General features: G+C 35.0%; 2 protein-coding genes across 5 annotated transcripts in view; both read right to left on the bottom strand.

Moving 5' to 3' along the window:
* Window positions 1-418: 418 nt before the first annotated feature.
* On the bottom strand, window positions 419-10917 carry LOC135167543 (cytochrome P450 4C1-like). Its single transcript, XM_064130835.1, has 12 exons — window positions 10794-10917; window positions 10571-10729; window positions 9936-10045; window positions 9231-9321; window positions 8318-8506; window positions 5319-5388; window positions 5087-5213; window positions 4848-5012; window positions 3872-3940; window positions 3533-3695; window positions 2165-2344; window positions 419-987 (listed from the first exon to the last, which is right to left on the bottom strand). Exons 1-12 carry the CDS (start codon window positions 10864-10866, stop codon window positions 824-826), a joined length of 1560 nt encoding a protein of 519 aa, XP_063986905.1. The 5' UTR covers window positions 10867-10917; the 3' UTR covers window positions 419-823.
* A 902-nt stretch (window positions 10918-11819) lies between these two features.
* Window positions 11820-17384, bottom strand: part of Glurib (Glutamate receptor IB) — a 385770-nt gene continuing 380205 nt past the window's right edge. For all 4 annotated transcript variants that reach the window (XM_064130822.1, XM_064130821.1, XM_064130824.1 and 1 more), the window contains one exon: window positions 11820-16402. Coding sequence is in view for 3 of the 4 variants with exons in the window: in XM_064130821.1 (XP_063986891.1) it covers window positions 16328-16402 (75 nt within the window). In the remaining variant the exon portion in view is untranslated. The remainder of the gene's footprint in view (window positions 16403-17384) is intronic.

The raw sequence follows: 17384 nt of genomic DNA, 5'->3' as shown, positions 1-17384 counted from the left end.
TGTTGAAAGACATTTTTATGGGTTCGAATTCTGAGAAAAGTGAGGTATGATATTTAGGCTTGATTTGAAGTATGTAGACAAAGTGGAATGAATAGGACTCTTTGAGAGTATGTGACTGGAAGGTCCAGGGTGTTGTTTCCCTTTGTCGACCTAGTTAGTTCCTCTAAGGAATCGGAATCGATTGGACGTGTCTTCCGAGCATAATTATTTGAGTTGAATGATAAAGAATAAAATAGTTTAAATTACTACCGACGGCAGTGGCCGTGTGGTTAGAGTGCTAGACTCGCAAGCCAACGACTCGGGTTCGATCCCGTGCACCGGCGGTCAAAATTTAAAAAATATTCTCTACATGATTAATGTGATGTGAGGTGTTCGTGTAATGTGTTTCACAGCAACGAAAAAAAGTGAGTTAACACAGTTTATTTACAAACACAAGTTTTTATTTTTTCTTTACATTCCCACACTGAGAGAAAAATAGAATTTTACCAATCATATTTGTTTTACACAAACAAATGTCTGAAATTTCCACTGGAAAATCTGCTTTCAATTCTTGTCAGAAGAATATTTAATTTGGAAAATTATATTTTTCTCTCAGTGGACTACCGTTCCGGAAAATGAACTCGTCACGTATCACCAAAACAGCACGTGCTATCTATGGGTGCGAAAAGTAGGTCTTGTCGCACACATAAGAAGCTTTTTTGGGGGCGAATTCATCCCGAGATCCCTAGAAGGTGTAGCTCGAGATGAAATTGAACCACACATTTTAATAAGTTTAATTAAATTTTGAGAGATCACTGTAATACTCCACTACTTTACCCGTGAATTAATCTTTTACTTTTGTTATGGATATGTTATATCCCGCTGGGCATCGCGTGGATATGTGCGCATGCATGTCCATTGTATCATATTTGTTGGTCGTTGATAATTCATAGTTGCGGATTATATGGCTTATGATGATCTTTATGCTGATCGTACCGTATTTGGAACCTGTGGATAATATTAGTTAAATTATTGAATCATTTTGTTTCATTTAGTTCAATGATATGAATATGCTACAGTATTGGTTAGAATGTTTATTCAATTTTTAGAAAATATACTGCATTTTTTAAAGATTCTGTGGAGTCTTTATTCTGCAGAAATATTTAATAGGAACAATACAGAATGAATTAATCCAGCTTTTTCAATTTGATAATAAACGCGACCGAATACGCGCTCTAATCGCCCTATTTGAATTTCCTGCCTCGAGTCCATTGACCGAAGAGGAAAAAGTCTTACTCACGAAGTTAACCAATAGTTTCTGTGGCTAATTTATTTTATGTGCTTGTGCTTTCATAAATAGGCCAATTAAACAAAGATTATGGGGGAGAATGCTGACGCTTATGGAGCGGTTACAATCGTGAAATTTAGTAGCGGTGGCCCATGAACTACGATGGTGAACGTGTCTGTCGGTAAGGGAATACGATGGAGAACGCGGCTAACCGGGCTAGGAGGCTTTTGGCTGTATGAAGCCTAGGAGCAGAGAAAATGCGAAAACCGTCAAAACGGGTTCGAGAATATTTTCCGAGCTTTAGAAGAATTCGGAAATCGTCTCCCGAGTTTAAAGGCTGAGAACAGTATCTGAGGTTATGTGACACCTTCACATCGAGATACGCGGAAGCGTATCGGCCAAGTATATATTTCGAAACCTCCAACAAAACAGGCCGAGTGCGCCCAAGTATCTATACACGACCCAACTACGCCTTCCACTACCTCCAAGACTAATTTCCGTAATTGAGTGAAAACGCGGAAATTTAAAGCAAAAATACACTTAGTTACATTACCTAAATCACGTATGCTATTTTCATTGATTCTAATCCTCTCCCAATTAAACGCACAATTAAAAAGATTCGCGCATAGCAACGGATTTTTTCACATATTTTCCGCAGTGCGATTATCTCAGAAACTGAAGCTGTCAGATTTTTGTTTGATTAGAATTATTCTGATGGTCAATGGGTAATCGGAAGATAATTTTTTGCATTCTGATTTTGGCCAATTGGAGTGCAGTGTGAGGCGTCACGGGGCATTGTTGATGAGAGACAACCCGGATAAGTCTGCGGTATGTGCTTTTAACCCTAATAAATTGTTTTTTTCATGAGTTAATGAACTTGAGTGCTAGTCTTCTTACCAGGACAACTTCTCACTCCACCACTGAATGGAACGAAAGCCCACATGTGTCTGTTTTTCGCACTCTCACCGAAGAAACGTTCGGGCATAAACTTATTGGGTTCCTTCCAGTGTTTTGGATCTCTGTGGGTGGCGAAAGGTAGAAGGAACACGGAGGCACCTTTTGGGAGGGTGCAAGTAGCTAAAAAGATATATAAATATGTTTAGCATCTCGTTGGTCAGGCAAAAGTGAGTAGATTCAACTATTCTAATAAACATTGAAATATGTAAACGACAAAATATTATTACACGGAGGGAAAAATCTGTGACTTTTTAGCGTGTGATTCCGATAATGATTACTAGGTCGTCTTACAATCTTGGCGCAAAATGTAATCTTGAGAAAAATTACTGTGGCGTCTAGTAAAATTTCTTGTCGACCTTGTAAAAATTCGAGGTGTGATGGGTGACAAAGATGGACGCTCAATGGCTGATGCAACAGATTGGCTACATATTCGGCGCTCATCGTTAATCAATCTCAATGGTTTAACGAAAAATTGGTGTGCGGTACAGTAAATAATGAAGGAAGCTATAATAAAATAAAATGATCTGGATAGGAATTTTTAACGGATTTCCATCAGTTTTTCATTTAAACTTGAATAGATAATGATGGACGTTGAATTTTTATAGGGCTGTTTCGAATATTTTACGAAGTGAGATATCGTTAATTATTATTAGAGTTTCATTCCAAACTATTTGTATTTCTTTTATTCTCGTGTTTCCACTTGAGATTGAAAAACATTTTTATGGGTGAAAATTTTAATAAGTTTGGGGTATGATGTGTATGCTGTTTTCTTGGGTCTAAAGAGAGGTTCATGAGTCGGACAATTGTTAATGTGAGTTATCAGGTCCACGGTGTTGTGGCCCTTTATCTTTTTAGTTAGTTTCTTTGAGGAAACGAATTGAGCGTATAAAATAAAAGAAAATAAATAACGTTCACACGTTTAGAATCATTATAACTATCCCATTCCTAATAATTACAAAATGTATTAGAAAATTTATGGTATTCATAAGAATTGTTATGTATGAATAAAACACATTACAGTATTTTAGCATTCTCCACCTCGATTCTAGTCCTCGACATAGTAATTTTTCTGGGACTTTTCTCTTTGTGTGTAAGGAGCATTCAAGACATTGAGTTCGTCTCCAAAAATTTTTATACGTTCAGGGAGTGGCGAACTGTGTCATTTTTCGTTTACAAATTTTCATGAATCAGATTCCGAGTTGCGAGTAATTAAAAACCATAAGGTACCTTACAATATCACACTATGAACATTTTTAGGGTCAACCCAGCTTGAAAGAGCTTGCGATAAAGTAAATAGTTTGAATGTACCAAGCTTGAGATCTCCGGTCATCTGTCGTGCCAATAGCGGTCCGACTGGGAATAGTCTGATAGTCTCTCGTACTACCGCATCCATCCACTTCAAATTAATAGTGTCTTCCTCCGTCAAATCACGATTTCCCACAACTTCTCGGATCTCATCACGAGCTTTTTTCTAGATCAAAATTCCATGTGAGGTTCTGTACAAATTTTTTTGAATTCTGAATGATCTTGATAATGAGAACGTAGTTTATGATAGCTGGAAAATCTCCAATGACACTGTTGTTCAATGTGTCCTTCAAAATCAAATTTTATTTAGTTGAGAGGAAAATGATTTAGAAAATTATTTACCTGAACTTCCGGGAACATTGCGAGCATCAGGGCGACGAAGCAACTCACTCCGGCGATTGTATCGTGAGACTGAAAAGATGAAGAAGACATTTGTTTTATATTATGTTCAAGAATATATTAATTCAATTACACTGACAAACATCGGATAAAAATTACGGAGGAATCAGTAAAAAATACGAAAATATTTCGTAAAAATGACGCAATTTGCGGAAAAGTATTAATGAAGCGTTCCATAGTTTCTATCCGAGGTAGAAAATCACCAATCATCCCAGCTTCACCCAATTTATTCCCAAGACTAGGTGAGTTTGGATCAGGCTTGGCATCCAACCCTGGATCAGTAGTGGATGAGCATTGGAATGTAACGTGGGGCCAGGCCTGGTAACAAGGACTGGCCCCAGCTAACTTATTAAGGCTGGTCCAGGCCTTCGAACCAGCGCTGTTCCAGGCTCATATATTAAAAAACCCCTAAGGTTTATTCAAACACTTTATAGTACTGAACATATCCAGATAAATTACAAATGAACCAGATACCCTGTGGCATTCGAAAACTTACTTTACACTTATGTAACAATATGGGGTTAACAATTAGGCATAATACCATAGGACATTGCCACCCTTTGGTTTCACGTGTAAGTAAAATCAGCATGATGCCTACTTAAAAAGAAATAAATTTCAGCCAGTTCGTCAGTCTGGGCCCAGGACTGGTCGAGATGCTATGAACCAAGGCTGAATGAACCAGACTTGTCCCAGGCTTGGCACAAGCTTGGTACCCAGGTTTGATACCAGGGAAGCATCCAAGCCTGGGCTTTCTCTGGTGTGACTAAGATACCAAGCCTGGTGGAGTCTAGGATTACCAAAGCTTGGTCAGCCGGGCCTAACCCACAGTTAGCCCGAGCGTGAAGCTTGGCGATTCCTACCTGGGCAATAAACGCACGATATTCGCGCGCTGCTCTAATAGATATTTAAATAAACCTACGCCTACGAATAAAGTGAAGAGTTCGGATCTACAGTCTTGATCACTCCATGCATTAGTTTTCATAATATGCGCCATGATCTGATCAAAGACGGGTCTTGTTGACAAGTCTACCTGGACTCCATCACGCTCCATCTTAAGGAATTCCTGCCGCTTCTTCGTAATAACCTGTCATTGAAGATTTATCATTAATAATTTGGTCATGAGTAGAGCTGCAGAGGAAAATAAATTGAGTGAATTACACTGTTCAGAAACTTATGAATCGCTGATGACATGTCTTTGAATTCTCGTCCCAAACTTGTGCGGACAAAAATTGGCCAAGGCCATAACCAGATATTCATCATTCGTTTGTATAAAATGTGAAGAAGTCTGAAAATATATGATTTTTCTAAATTAACAGGCTGCTGTGGTTACAATGGTGCTGTGCAACAGCTGAATGAATTTTTAAGTGTTTATTTGATTTTGTTGACTTACGGTTCAGAGACTTCCATCAGCACATTCTCACCGCCGTCCTGAGCATTTCCAGGAATTCCAAATATAGTCTCTGGTGACAATAAAGCGATTAAAGAAATAACTAAGGAAAATGCGGATCTAATTAATTTTACAGTGGTAGATCATTTTTTATATCGACTTTCAGCTGTTTTTGCTTCTGAATGGAAGCTTTTTTAAAATGTTTACACTTCAAATAAACATTTTAGATAGTATCCACATAACACACCGTAATTCATAATAGATGATAGCAATAATGAAGTTCGTAGTACTGAGAGAAAACTATAAAAACAAACAAACAAACGCTCGGAAATTTCCATTGGAAAATCCGCTTTAAATTATTCTCAGAAGAAAATTTAATTGGAAAAATTATATTTTTCTCTCAGTAAGGTTTAGAAATTTTTGATATGTTTAAAGTAAGATGAACAAAACATTTGTTTCCACCAACATGAAATTGATTATCAAAAAGACTTCAGATACCGATTTTTAAATCGCACGTTGTATCAATAAAATTTTTCAATTTCTACAAAAAGAATTTGAGAAGTCTCTCAGAGTCAATGATTTTACGATTCTAAGTTTTGGGATCGCTGAGGCCATAATTTATAGCATTTTTGAGCAGGCACAGGTTCTGTGTTTGTATTCAAGATTACGCCGATGTTGCGCAAACATTGCAGTTTGCATCTTCAGATCCAACGAATTATTTTTCAGTCAGATAATTTGCCGACAGCTGGACTCGAATCAAGTCCGTTTCCAGCGAGTTGTTTTGGAAGCGAGGCTCGCTACCAACTACGCCAAGGATCTTTATACTTCATAAAACGTTTATTAAGTATTTTTACAATATATGGACAGTATTTACATCTTTATTTGTTACTTAACGATTAATAAGTCTAGGCCATCAGCCGTGAAGCTTTATACCTAAATTAACATAAGTGGTTGTGTTAATTAAGGGGTTATTCTCATGTGAGCACTTCAAAAAATCGATTTTTCTTTTTATATTTTGACAGTGAAACCTATTGAAAACATGCTGTGAAAAAATCAGACCGAAATTCATAGTATTTGATAAGTTACAGCTCATAGTCGCCGACGTGTCGTAAGCGATTGTCTACCAGGCTTTAAACTTTAAACGCGTTTTTCTCGAATCATCATTTTCTGAAACGGTCAAGGTCCTACAAGAAAAAGTATTCAACCGATTGCTTTAAAATTTACATATGTTCTTCTACTCATTTATAGTTATCGTCCCTACCACAATTGTTTATTTTCGACAATATCTTCATATTTTTTTTAAACGATTTGTAACGAAAAAGAACGGGATTTTCGTGATTTTTTTTTTGAAGTTCGATATTTTTTTTTGTTTTTAATGAAATTGGTTATATTTGGTAGGGACGATAGCCACAGATCTACTGAATAATAATCCATTCGATTTTTTTATGTCAGACAACATGAACAGCCGCTATCACCTTGACCAGTCAACTACCTTTTTTTGTTGGGAACTACTTTGACTTAAAAAAAATATATGTTAAAAATGTAAAAAACGAAAAAAAAAATTTTTTTCGTATATTTCAAAATACAAATAAAAATATATTGAAAAATCAACATGATTGAAGTTTGTTGTCGCATAAGAAGAAAATTCCGAAAAAGTGGTAAAATATAGGCGTTCACATGAGAATAACCCCTTAAGTGTTAACATGATGTGTTTGTTTGCGTGAAAGAAAATTTTTCATAGGGAAAAATAGTTGTAGAAAAACCCTATAAGTGACAAGTATTTAAGGGGTGGTGAGGGGGAGGGGAAGGGGGCAAGATATTGTCTTATCCTGACCACCATGATTTATTTTGATGTCTATATTATGAAGATCAGTGTTTGGATGGTTTATAAGACTGAATTGAAAGTTTTCGGTTAAGGAAGCTATGGAATCATATATGGAATTGATGTTTAGAGTTTCATAAATAGTGGAAATACGAGTTCTGTAATGAAAATTTCCGATAATTCTCAGGAATTTGTTTTGGGTAGTTTGGAGTTGTGTTAAGTGCGTGTGTGCTGCATTATGCCAGATTGGGCAACCATAGGTAATCACCGGTCTGATGAGCGATTTATATAAAGTTAATTTTAACTTGATACTGAGAGCGTTAGCTTTGAATAGCCAGTATAACATGGATAGCAGTCTTGTTGCGTTGGCGTTTAGTTTGTTGATATGTTGGTTCCATAACAGTTTGGAATCTATGCATAAACCTAAGTATTTAATGCAATTTTTTGGAATAATTTTTTTTCCTCTAATTTTGGTCGTGGTTTTTGGGGTTTGCCACGTGAATCTAATTGCTTCGGTCTTAGTTTCATTAACATTGATTTTCCATTTATTTAGTTCATTTATGATTATGGATGACGCCAAGGATCGTTCTAGTTTGACCTTTGATGTCTAGCAATAGTCCTTATATTATACCCCCTCCCCCCTACAGAGTGCGGATAAGGCAAGAGGGGAGGGGGCAGCCAGTCCTGTGTTTTGAATGGTCAGCTAATCAATTTAACACCCGGTGGGAGGGTTTTCCAAAATAGGGTTCACTTGACATTCTCTGCCCCCATTGGGGTTGTTTGGGTTCTTGGAAGTGACATAACATTCTCTACCTCCGTTGAGGTTGTTTGGGTTCTTCGATTTTGTTGAAGATTCAATATAACTGGACAGTGAATATTCATAGTAGATTATACATTTAAATAACTTACGGAAATCGCATTTTCGCGTCATTTAAAATGAAATTTCACTGAATGTTCAGTGAAACCAAAAGGTTCATGGTTTTTATTTTAATCGCATTCAGGATCCCTACTGAAAATTCATGATCAATTGTCATGGAAATTACATTTTTCGCTAACAGAGTGGTCGTAATTAGTAAATTTTTAATTACAAATTACGGCGATTTTGCTCTGGTGAAGAAATGTAGAAATGTCAATTAACTTCAATTTTCTTGAAAGGCATTATTTCTGTAAGTCCACTTACCAGAGACAATGTCTGCAACACATGGAACGATTATATCGTGAATATTAAACTCTCCGCCTCCCAGGAGGTTCTCCATTTTAGCAATCATTCGCTTGGTCTGAATGTTGAACTGTTTGATGTGCTCAGTAATCGAATTACCCCCGTTAATGAGGGGTACTACTAACTTCTTATGCGCACGATACGTAGGTCCTAGAACAACGACGATCATTATTGTGAGTTGAGATTATTTTGTAAAAATTATTTTTTTTACAATAAAGACAAGAACCAAAAACAAGCAGTGGACCGAAGTCATGGAACTGCAGATGGGTTATTGAAGTGCATGGGAATATTTCCTTTTCCATCAATAAATTGATGGCAAGCATTTGAACGGTTTTTACACTTTTTACTCCAACAAACATTTTTTGGAAAAAAAGCAGAAAAATTGGAATGTCAAAGTCTTAAAATATCAGTACAAAAATTGGAAAGTCAAGTAAGAGCGAAAGAGAAGGCAGGATATACTTTATGGGTGCGTTTGAATAAAAGTTAAAGTTCTTACTCAATTCGTTTTTATATTATTTAACAACCCCTGTCCATAGTCCAATCATTTTTTTCAAGAATAAAACTAAAAAAGGGCCTCGTCCCTTTTCCGAATGGACAAACGTTCCATAAAAACGTTTTTTTAATAAAAAAAACCTGAGCTTCTGATATTTTACTGATATATTCATTTTCCTGTCAGACTCTGTTATATTCTTTAAGTTCTAAACAGACTTTTATCAATAGTAGACCGTCAATAGGATACAAACTCATCCTGAATGTTTTATTCATATGAACTTTCATTTCGAAATTATTTCGGTTGTTCATGGTTGAAATTTAAGTTAGTGATACACTAATTTATACTGTACTTTATTTGTTTATATGATTAAATCATAATTACCTCCTCCGTTTATCAGACCATTCACTACCACAGGCTCCATAAACTTGTACACGATGTCCTTTTCCGCTGCTTTTGGACTACTCATTATAATCTAATGAATGAAATCAGTACATGATGATAAATTCCATTTTTAGTGACCTCATTCCTACCCTAAAATTTCGTAAAAATTCAGATATTGTGATGAATTTCTGTTTAAGGATTTTAGATAACTTTAATCTTGATAAAAATAAAAATTACAGTGCTGGTAGAGTAAAATAACGAACTTCTCACTTCTGAGAATTCATCATTTTTTATGACTCAAAATCTCAAAATCTGAGGGAGATAGGAAAATTTTCATTAGAACCTTTTTTATGGAGTGAATTAACAGCTACAACAAATGTTATGACTAAAAATTCGCTATCTCTCTTAGATTCGGACGTATGACACAAAAACTTGAATCAGAGCTGAGTCAACTTATTTTGTTTACCACTTATTGAATTATTGGACTGGAAGATTAAATTTTATTATTCATTGGAATAAATTGTGATGAACGGAGAGCTAAAAATGATTATAACATTTTAATTTTTCCTCATTTCCATCTGCCTAAACCCCTCATAATTTCTAAGTTAATGAAATAAAAATAGGATGCACTGATTTTGCTCCTGATATGAGAGTTATTTTGCCTGACAAACTGATTCTTTCGATTACAACAGTAGTAATTGATACCTCGTAATCTCGTGGATCGGTTACAACCACTTTCATCATCGGTCCAAACCAAACAGTAAATGTACCAGATTCCATTTGCTGACTCATTTTGGCTAATGTAAAAATAGTTTCTAGATAGAACAGAATGAGAAGATTGCGTGAATTATTTATGATTATAACTGTTTTGTAAATAAAATTATATCGAACAGTTGTATAAAAAAATGATAATAAGATACGGAAAAATGAATTTCCTTTCATTTAGTTTTGGAGACTAATTCACGTGTGGTAAAAACTTCGCGGATGAAGCCAACGCATTCATTTCGAAGTTCTTTCTAAATTCTAGTTTTTAATCATTAAAATGTTATGGAGAAATAATATAAAATGCGCCAAAATATTTATGCAGCAAATATTTTAGTAAACTGAATTGCGTGGAAAAATAAAAAATAATTTCCGTCGGCTATTAAATCTTTTTGTATAAAAAAAAATATTCAAATTATTTTTTCCTTCATTTGACATTTTTTCAAATAAATTGGCATTTTTTTTTTTATATTTCTGTCTTTTCTCTTTACTTTTCGGCCAATTCACCCTTAAATTAGTCGTTAATGATCCCCCCTCACCAGATAAGATAACAAAAACAAAATTAAAATTTTACTCACTGTCTGAATCCCTAAATTCCAGGGAATTGCCCAGCAGTGGTATCCCCGGCACAGCACGAAGTCCACAATTTCTTATTTTTTTTTGAAATACGAAAAACTCTTTAATTTGATTTCGCCAATGTATCAATATCAATATAACAATTCCACCCAACAGCCACACTGCAACAACAGTCAAACCCTAAACATTAACAATTATGGGCGTCCAAACTTCACGTTAACTTACCAATCACCACCGAATTTGCCGATGCCACTAATCCACTGTTGAGTGATAACCACCCCATTTTCATAAAAAACATAATCCCGATTGATCCATACACACTCTAGGTTAATAGATATCGATCGTTCTGATATAGGCCCATTTATATACGACCTCAATGTTGAAAAAAACGTTCGAGTACCGCGCAATCTTTTTTTTATAAAAAAAAAGATTCTAAAGCAATAATATTGAGGATTTCTCTACTTACACTTACAACAGCGTTTGTTGCATTCACTTGGATTAATTAGCCTTCGAACATCATTTGGACGTTGGGCATTACGAGGGAAAGGTTGGAAAATTTTGATAATAACACAATGGAATTAACTCAGATGTAACACAATGGAATCAAATTAATATTTAACGACAGACTGATGAATTCAAAATTTATGAATAATAAAATCTAATTCCATTGCTGCGTAAGATTTTCTGCAAAGTAATGGTCGATGAAAAAAAATTTCTGTTTGTGTCTCAAGGTACTGCTCTTACGTTTTTATCACTCTTCGTTCCGTTTATTTTTTTTTGGTCACTTTAATATTAATCTACATCGGTCGGAAAATAATAAAAAAATGAGGAAGTTTCTTCTTATAGTTTTGACACACTTATTCAGAAGGAAAATTTATCAATTTACATTTTGAAAGAAACGCACAATTGAATGGAGAATATTATAGAGACACTAGAGAAGCCCAGGGAATGGATTAGAAAATTATATTGTTCAAGTGAGTTGTACATAGACAAAAAAAAATACTGAATCAAAAAAGTGTGTTTGGATAGTGCCAAAGAGATTTTTTCTAAAAATAAATGAATTGGTTTTTATTTTGATGGTCTGCGCGGTATTTTAATGCAATAAATTTCTTAAAAATGGATAATATTAAATTGAAGTTAATGAATTGGTTTTGATTCGCGAAAATATTATTTGGAACTCTGGGAGAAAATAGTTCTTTCGGGAGAAAACGAACTTCGATCAGTTGATTCGAAAAAAAAATCAATCAAGTATTTATTTTTTTAAATAAACGATTGTGTATTTATGCAAATTTGATTGGTTTTACAACAGTTTTACAATACAGTCGTTCGAATTTGTTTTGTATTTTTTTTTCAATTGTAAACGAGATGACACGTGGGTTACAAACAAATTAATGACAATCACGAAGCCCTTTGCTTTCGTCAAAGAATTTCTCGCGTATCAGATTTTTGAATAATTGATTTCGACCAGTTGTCTTGTTCATTCGAGTGTTGAGGTTTACTCGTTTGGTCAGGACGTTACACATTTATGGAAAAAAGTATAATGACAGTGATCATATTTCAATAAAAATTATCTCCACGATCATTTAAATAGAATAAGGATTAAATCACACATTTTTTTCCCTTAAATTTTGTTTTATCAACATTGCTGATTAATCCAGTCATTGAAATCCTTCAGGATTTTCATCTTTAACGTTTCCTTGCACCCCTCAATTTTTCATATATTAACTCATATTCTTGATTCAGATTCTCAGCTTCATCCGTTATTTTCATTCAGTTGCATCTTTAATATTAAATTTTTCTTAAATCGATCGAGTGATTTACTTCATCAATACTTATTTATTGTATTTATATGGTAGTAATCTTGATCGTATCATAAGAAAAAATATGACGATATGATAGATCTTACATCGGCGTACAAAACTGCTCCAGTGAATAATAAAAAAATTTATTCAATGAGATTTTATTAATAAATAACTGTGCACTATCACTCCCAACATTTTAATCCTATTCAATATTTAATATCTAATAATTATGGGGAAACCTCATCACTTTTGTCAAGTTCAAAAAATATTCCAGGGACAATTTCGACAATTTTTTAAAATACTTTTCGGAATAGTTGAGACGTTAATGGATGAGTCAACCTACCATGTCAATTATCAAATTTATTTCTTAATTTTTTCGACGAACTAGAGTTAGAGCAAGAGGACTAGTTATTTCGAAAAATTTGAAATTTTGACAAATTAGAGATATTCCTGAAGCCTAAGTTTGTGCCAACATTCAACTCAATTGGTCGAGTCATTTTTAATTTGTATGAATTTGAAATTGAACATGAAGTATCGACTTGTTTTACATTTTTTAATCAATCTGATCTGCTAAATTAATCGTATGGAATTTAAATTGAGTCATATCATTACAGAAGAAAATCCATAAATACCATTGACATCCGAGACAATCCAATGATTGATTCATCAATTTTGTTCACATTTTGAAAAAGTTATTAAAATATTGCGGAAATTTTTGTAAATACATTTCTGGGACTTGACAAACCCAATGAAATCACTCCTTAATTCCAATCAGATTTCAATCCAAGTGTCAAAATACAAATAACTCGTGGATATCAGTTTCATACGTCGCCGTACATTAAATCGCATTGGGTGACTGTTTTAACAATTACTGACGTCACTAACGTTTTATCAATCTAAAATAATTGGTAATAGTATTCTCTGAATAGTTTTTCACAACTTGTGACGTCAGATTCCGTTGGTTTATCGTCCTTTGGCACGTTATCTTGGCCAGTGAGAGAATCTTCGAGTCATGCGAATTGAAAATTCAAAAAATTGATTCTGGAATAATGAAATGTCGAAATGTATCAACGAATGCTGTTCAAAATACTCATCTACTGGAGGTTTTCGCCTGCATTAGACACGGGCACGACAGAGTCTGATTTCCCAATCGATAAATCAATTCTTGATAAATTCAATTCGCACAATTCGACGAGTGGTATACAAATAATTTTATTTTTTATCAACATACTCATTCATTTTTCCCTTAATTTACCTCATTCATTCTATATTTTCCATTAATAAACATCGATTCTAGCCACACGCGTTTCAAATTACAATTAATTAGTTATAATCCATTTGTTTTTTAAAAATTCACTGATGAACGGTAGTTGTATCCACTTGCACACAAGTAAAATTTCACACTCGAGTGAATTTTCCAGTCATTCCCGTACATTTTGATTCATTTCATTTTAATCATCATATTCATTGGTAATTTGTCTGAGTTTGGCAGTAGAATGTCGTATATTATCAATTGTTCACATGCACCATTACCAGGACCATGAGTTATTCAACGATAATGTCCATCATAACTATTGTTTCCTTCAAAATTACCTTTGATTCTTATTTGATCTGCGTACAATTATTTACATCATATTAACATCATTATTCTCACCCCCATGTCATCCACCTCTCTGCAATAATTCGTGAATTCTTTAATAGTACATACCATAACAGAATAAAACTATCACCTCTCAAATATGATTTTATCCACGCGAGAATTAATTGTTCAACAAAAATTATGTCAAAGTTTGGTAATTTCCAAGTCAAAGGTCCGATAAAAAGTACTGGGAAATTAGTAGAAAGTATGGAAAAAATTACGTAATTACTACAATTATTTCCGTCATTGTTATCGAACTTTTATTTTCGTTTAGGAATTACAGAACTTTCACGTCATTTTATATTGAATTTATCCCTTCTTATAGTTGGAACCGAAGGCACCCTCGTCTTCAGTTCTAACTCTCCCTTCTGCTGGGTCCCTCTATAATTTATATCTATATTATAGAGGATAGAGTGATTATAGAAGGTTATACCCTCTATAATTATATAATTATATGATAATATAATAATTATATAATTATATTATCATATAATAATTAAGGTTATAATAAGGTTACAACCCTCTATAATAATTATATAATTATTATAGAGGGTTATAACCTTCTATAATCACTCTACCCTCTACAATCTGCTGGGTTCCCCTGGTGGATCGCTTAATGGCTACTCGATGGTTAGTCGATTGGAAATCGACTGCAGCACTTAATCAATGACTGGTTGATCGTTAATCGATGACTGGGTGATGATCAATCTATTATAGGTCGAGTGCTGGTCAATAGGCACTTGATTGGACATCTACTTCAGCAGATGGTTGATAGTTAATCGATAAAGTGATAATCAACGAATCGATGGTCGAGTGCTGGTCGATTACCAATCGATGGTTGGACAATGGCCAGTTAATGGTCGATCGCTATTCAATTGCTGGTCGATCTTCCTTCGATTAATTGAGCTGAGATCGACTAGTACTTGACTGGTTGTGCCAACCTCATCCCGGTATTGAGTAATCCATCAAGGTCAGTCAGAAAATATACGCTTTGCGAGCCCTTTCCCTTCCATTGTGGTGAAAACGTCCCTTTCTCGTTCATTGTGGTGAAAAAATTGTTCAATACTCGTGGGAAATAGTAATTTATGTCATGGAGTCTGAAAAGCAGTTTTATGACCTCCGGCCGGAAAGTTGCAACTTCTCGGCCGCGCAGCGATTCGCGAGTTCGCGATTTTCTCGTTCGTTGAGCAGAGAAATCGAATGCACACTTCGGCTAGTAAAAAAATACCTCATTCATTTGAATAAGGCATTTGATCTGAGACATTTATTTCTTTTCTGGCCTAGGTATTTAACACATTCCGTGCCATGTGGGGTGCATACGACCCCCGCTGTACTTTCCGTTCAGGCCACGACTTTTTCCGTGGCACGGAACGTCTTAATATACCATTTCTAATTAATTTAATCATAACACCTTCGACGTGCATTATAATTGAATTTATTAGGGAAATAGTTTTCAAGCCATATGCCATTCATCGTTTTCTGTCATGAAGCCTAACTAACCAAGTTTAAGCACGCTTAGGTCCGTAAGTGACCCTTATCAGTCCTAGGCCTGATATGAACGAGCTTACGCTGAGCCAAGTGACAAAATAGTATATTTCATGACATGTGCCATAGGGAGTTTGGTCTCGTGGCGTTGTCGTCACAGTCGAAGGCGAGGGCCGCCATGTTATACGACCAAAAGTCCCTAGGAACCTAGTCATGAACCTTTTTTTTTTCTAGTGATTTTCATTTTTTCGAGTTCGAGGAAGGGCCACTGCCAATCCCCGCACGAGCCAAAAACTTATTTTATGCACTCGATTTAAAATATACTATTACTGCATGTGGTATACGATATTTTATATCCCGAGGCCCGAAAATCATAGTGTTACTGGTAGCATAAAATCATTTGTCGACAGCTGAACCTTTTGGGTAACAGAAGTTTTTGATTGATTTTTCCAGGTGAACGAAATATTTGAAGGATGACATGAAGGTGAAAATAAATTCTCCCGCTCAAACTAAAATGTCACATCAGTTGAAATTTATGATCGCCTATAATTACGTGACATATTCGGGTTTTCGATTGTCCCAATGACTGGGTGTTGCTGGTGTCCATGGTACAGCAACATTCAGCGTTGCTATACTCGATTTACGCTTCAAAACCCACGGGCTTCTGGGGCTTTTTGGGCTCTTTGGACTCTTTGGTGGTGATTCAGCAAACGTAACACTGCGTCTCGCTGGTCTCGGTGGTGGTGGTATATTTTTAGGTGGCGGTGGTGGAGTTGGCAGTGATATTGATGGCGATGGATCCGGTGTTATTTCACTTGACATGTACCATGGACTTACACCTGTGTGTGAGTATTGCTGTGCACCTGATCCCCCTCCGCATTCCCAATCGCGTTCGCCGGTGCGTAGTACTGAAATATGTAAATTTCATTCAGATATGAATGTTGTTAGTTGAGATTGAAAATGAGTTTGTTTTTCATGTATCGATTCATTATAAATTTATTGGTGCAATTTAAAATTGTCCATTTCCTTGCCTTACGCTATGAAAAATTTAACAAAAGTGAAAAGTCGTGAACTAGTTAATGATGAAATTCTATTTATCTTCGACCCCGCGTCATTCTCACCCAAAATAATATTTCAAGCTTAATGAGTAGTTCTAGGTGATAATGACATGCAATCATGAGGCACTATAATTAATGAAAAAAAGATAGAAATCGCCGCATTAGAATGAAAGATCAATTCAGTAGGGAAACGATAGAACGGTTTAAGTCATTTTTTTTCGAAATCGATTTCTTCATGTTAATAGACTACTGAATATTTATCTATCTGTGAGAAAAGCGATTCGAGTCTTGTTATAAGTTTAGCGATTTTTTAAAATAAATAACACGGACTAGGTTTGCAAATTTGTGTTAAATAAATTTCCTAAACGGCTGAAGGTCTTCGAACAATGGCCAGTTACATTTTGTACTTGTCATTACGTTGAAAATAAATATAATAAATTAGCGAGGAGCTAAGTCGATATAGCTCTTACGCTGTTCATCAATTAGAAGGATAAGAAGAAGGATTTATTAAATCTACTTTCCTACATTGACGAGGAGAGTTGGATTTTTTACCAAAATCTGGCCGCTGATGACGGCCCTCTGACACTCAGACATTTTTTCACCCGATGATGATTCCATGAATGCAGATTCTCTTATTAATTATCGATGTGATTCCTCCTAGTTTATGTCCTTATGTAAAAATATTCCTATATCGATTGTTCCTAATGGAACAAAGTTTTTAAAAATTCTCCACCAGTTAATTTTTTAATTCCATTTCGTTTGTTGTTTACAGTTGGTCTAAGTCGATATAACTCCATTGAAGTTGAAGAGCACGAGATCGAAGTGGACTTGG

The sequence above is a fragment of the Diachasmimorpha longicaudata genome, chromosome 11, assembly GCF_034640455.1.
Source record: "Diachasmimorpha longicaudata isolate KC_UGA_2023 chromosome 11, iyDiaLong2, whole genome shotgun sequence".
NCBI classification, from domain to species: Eukaryota; Metazoa; Arthropoda; class Insecta; order Hymenoptera; family Braconidae; genus Diachasmimorpha; species Diachasmimorpha longicaudata.
Note: the sequence above shows the minus strand (reverse complement) of the source record. Positions and strands in the feature narration are given on the sequence as shown.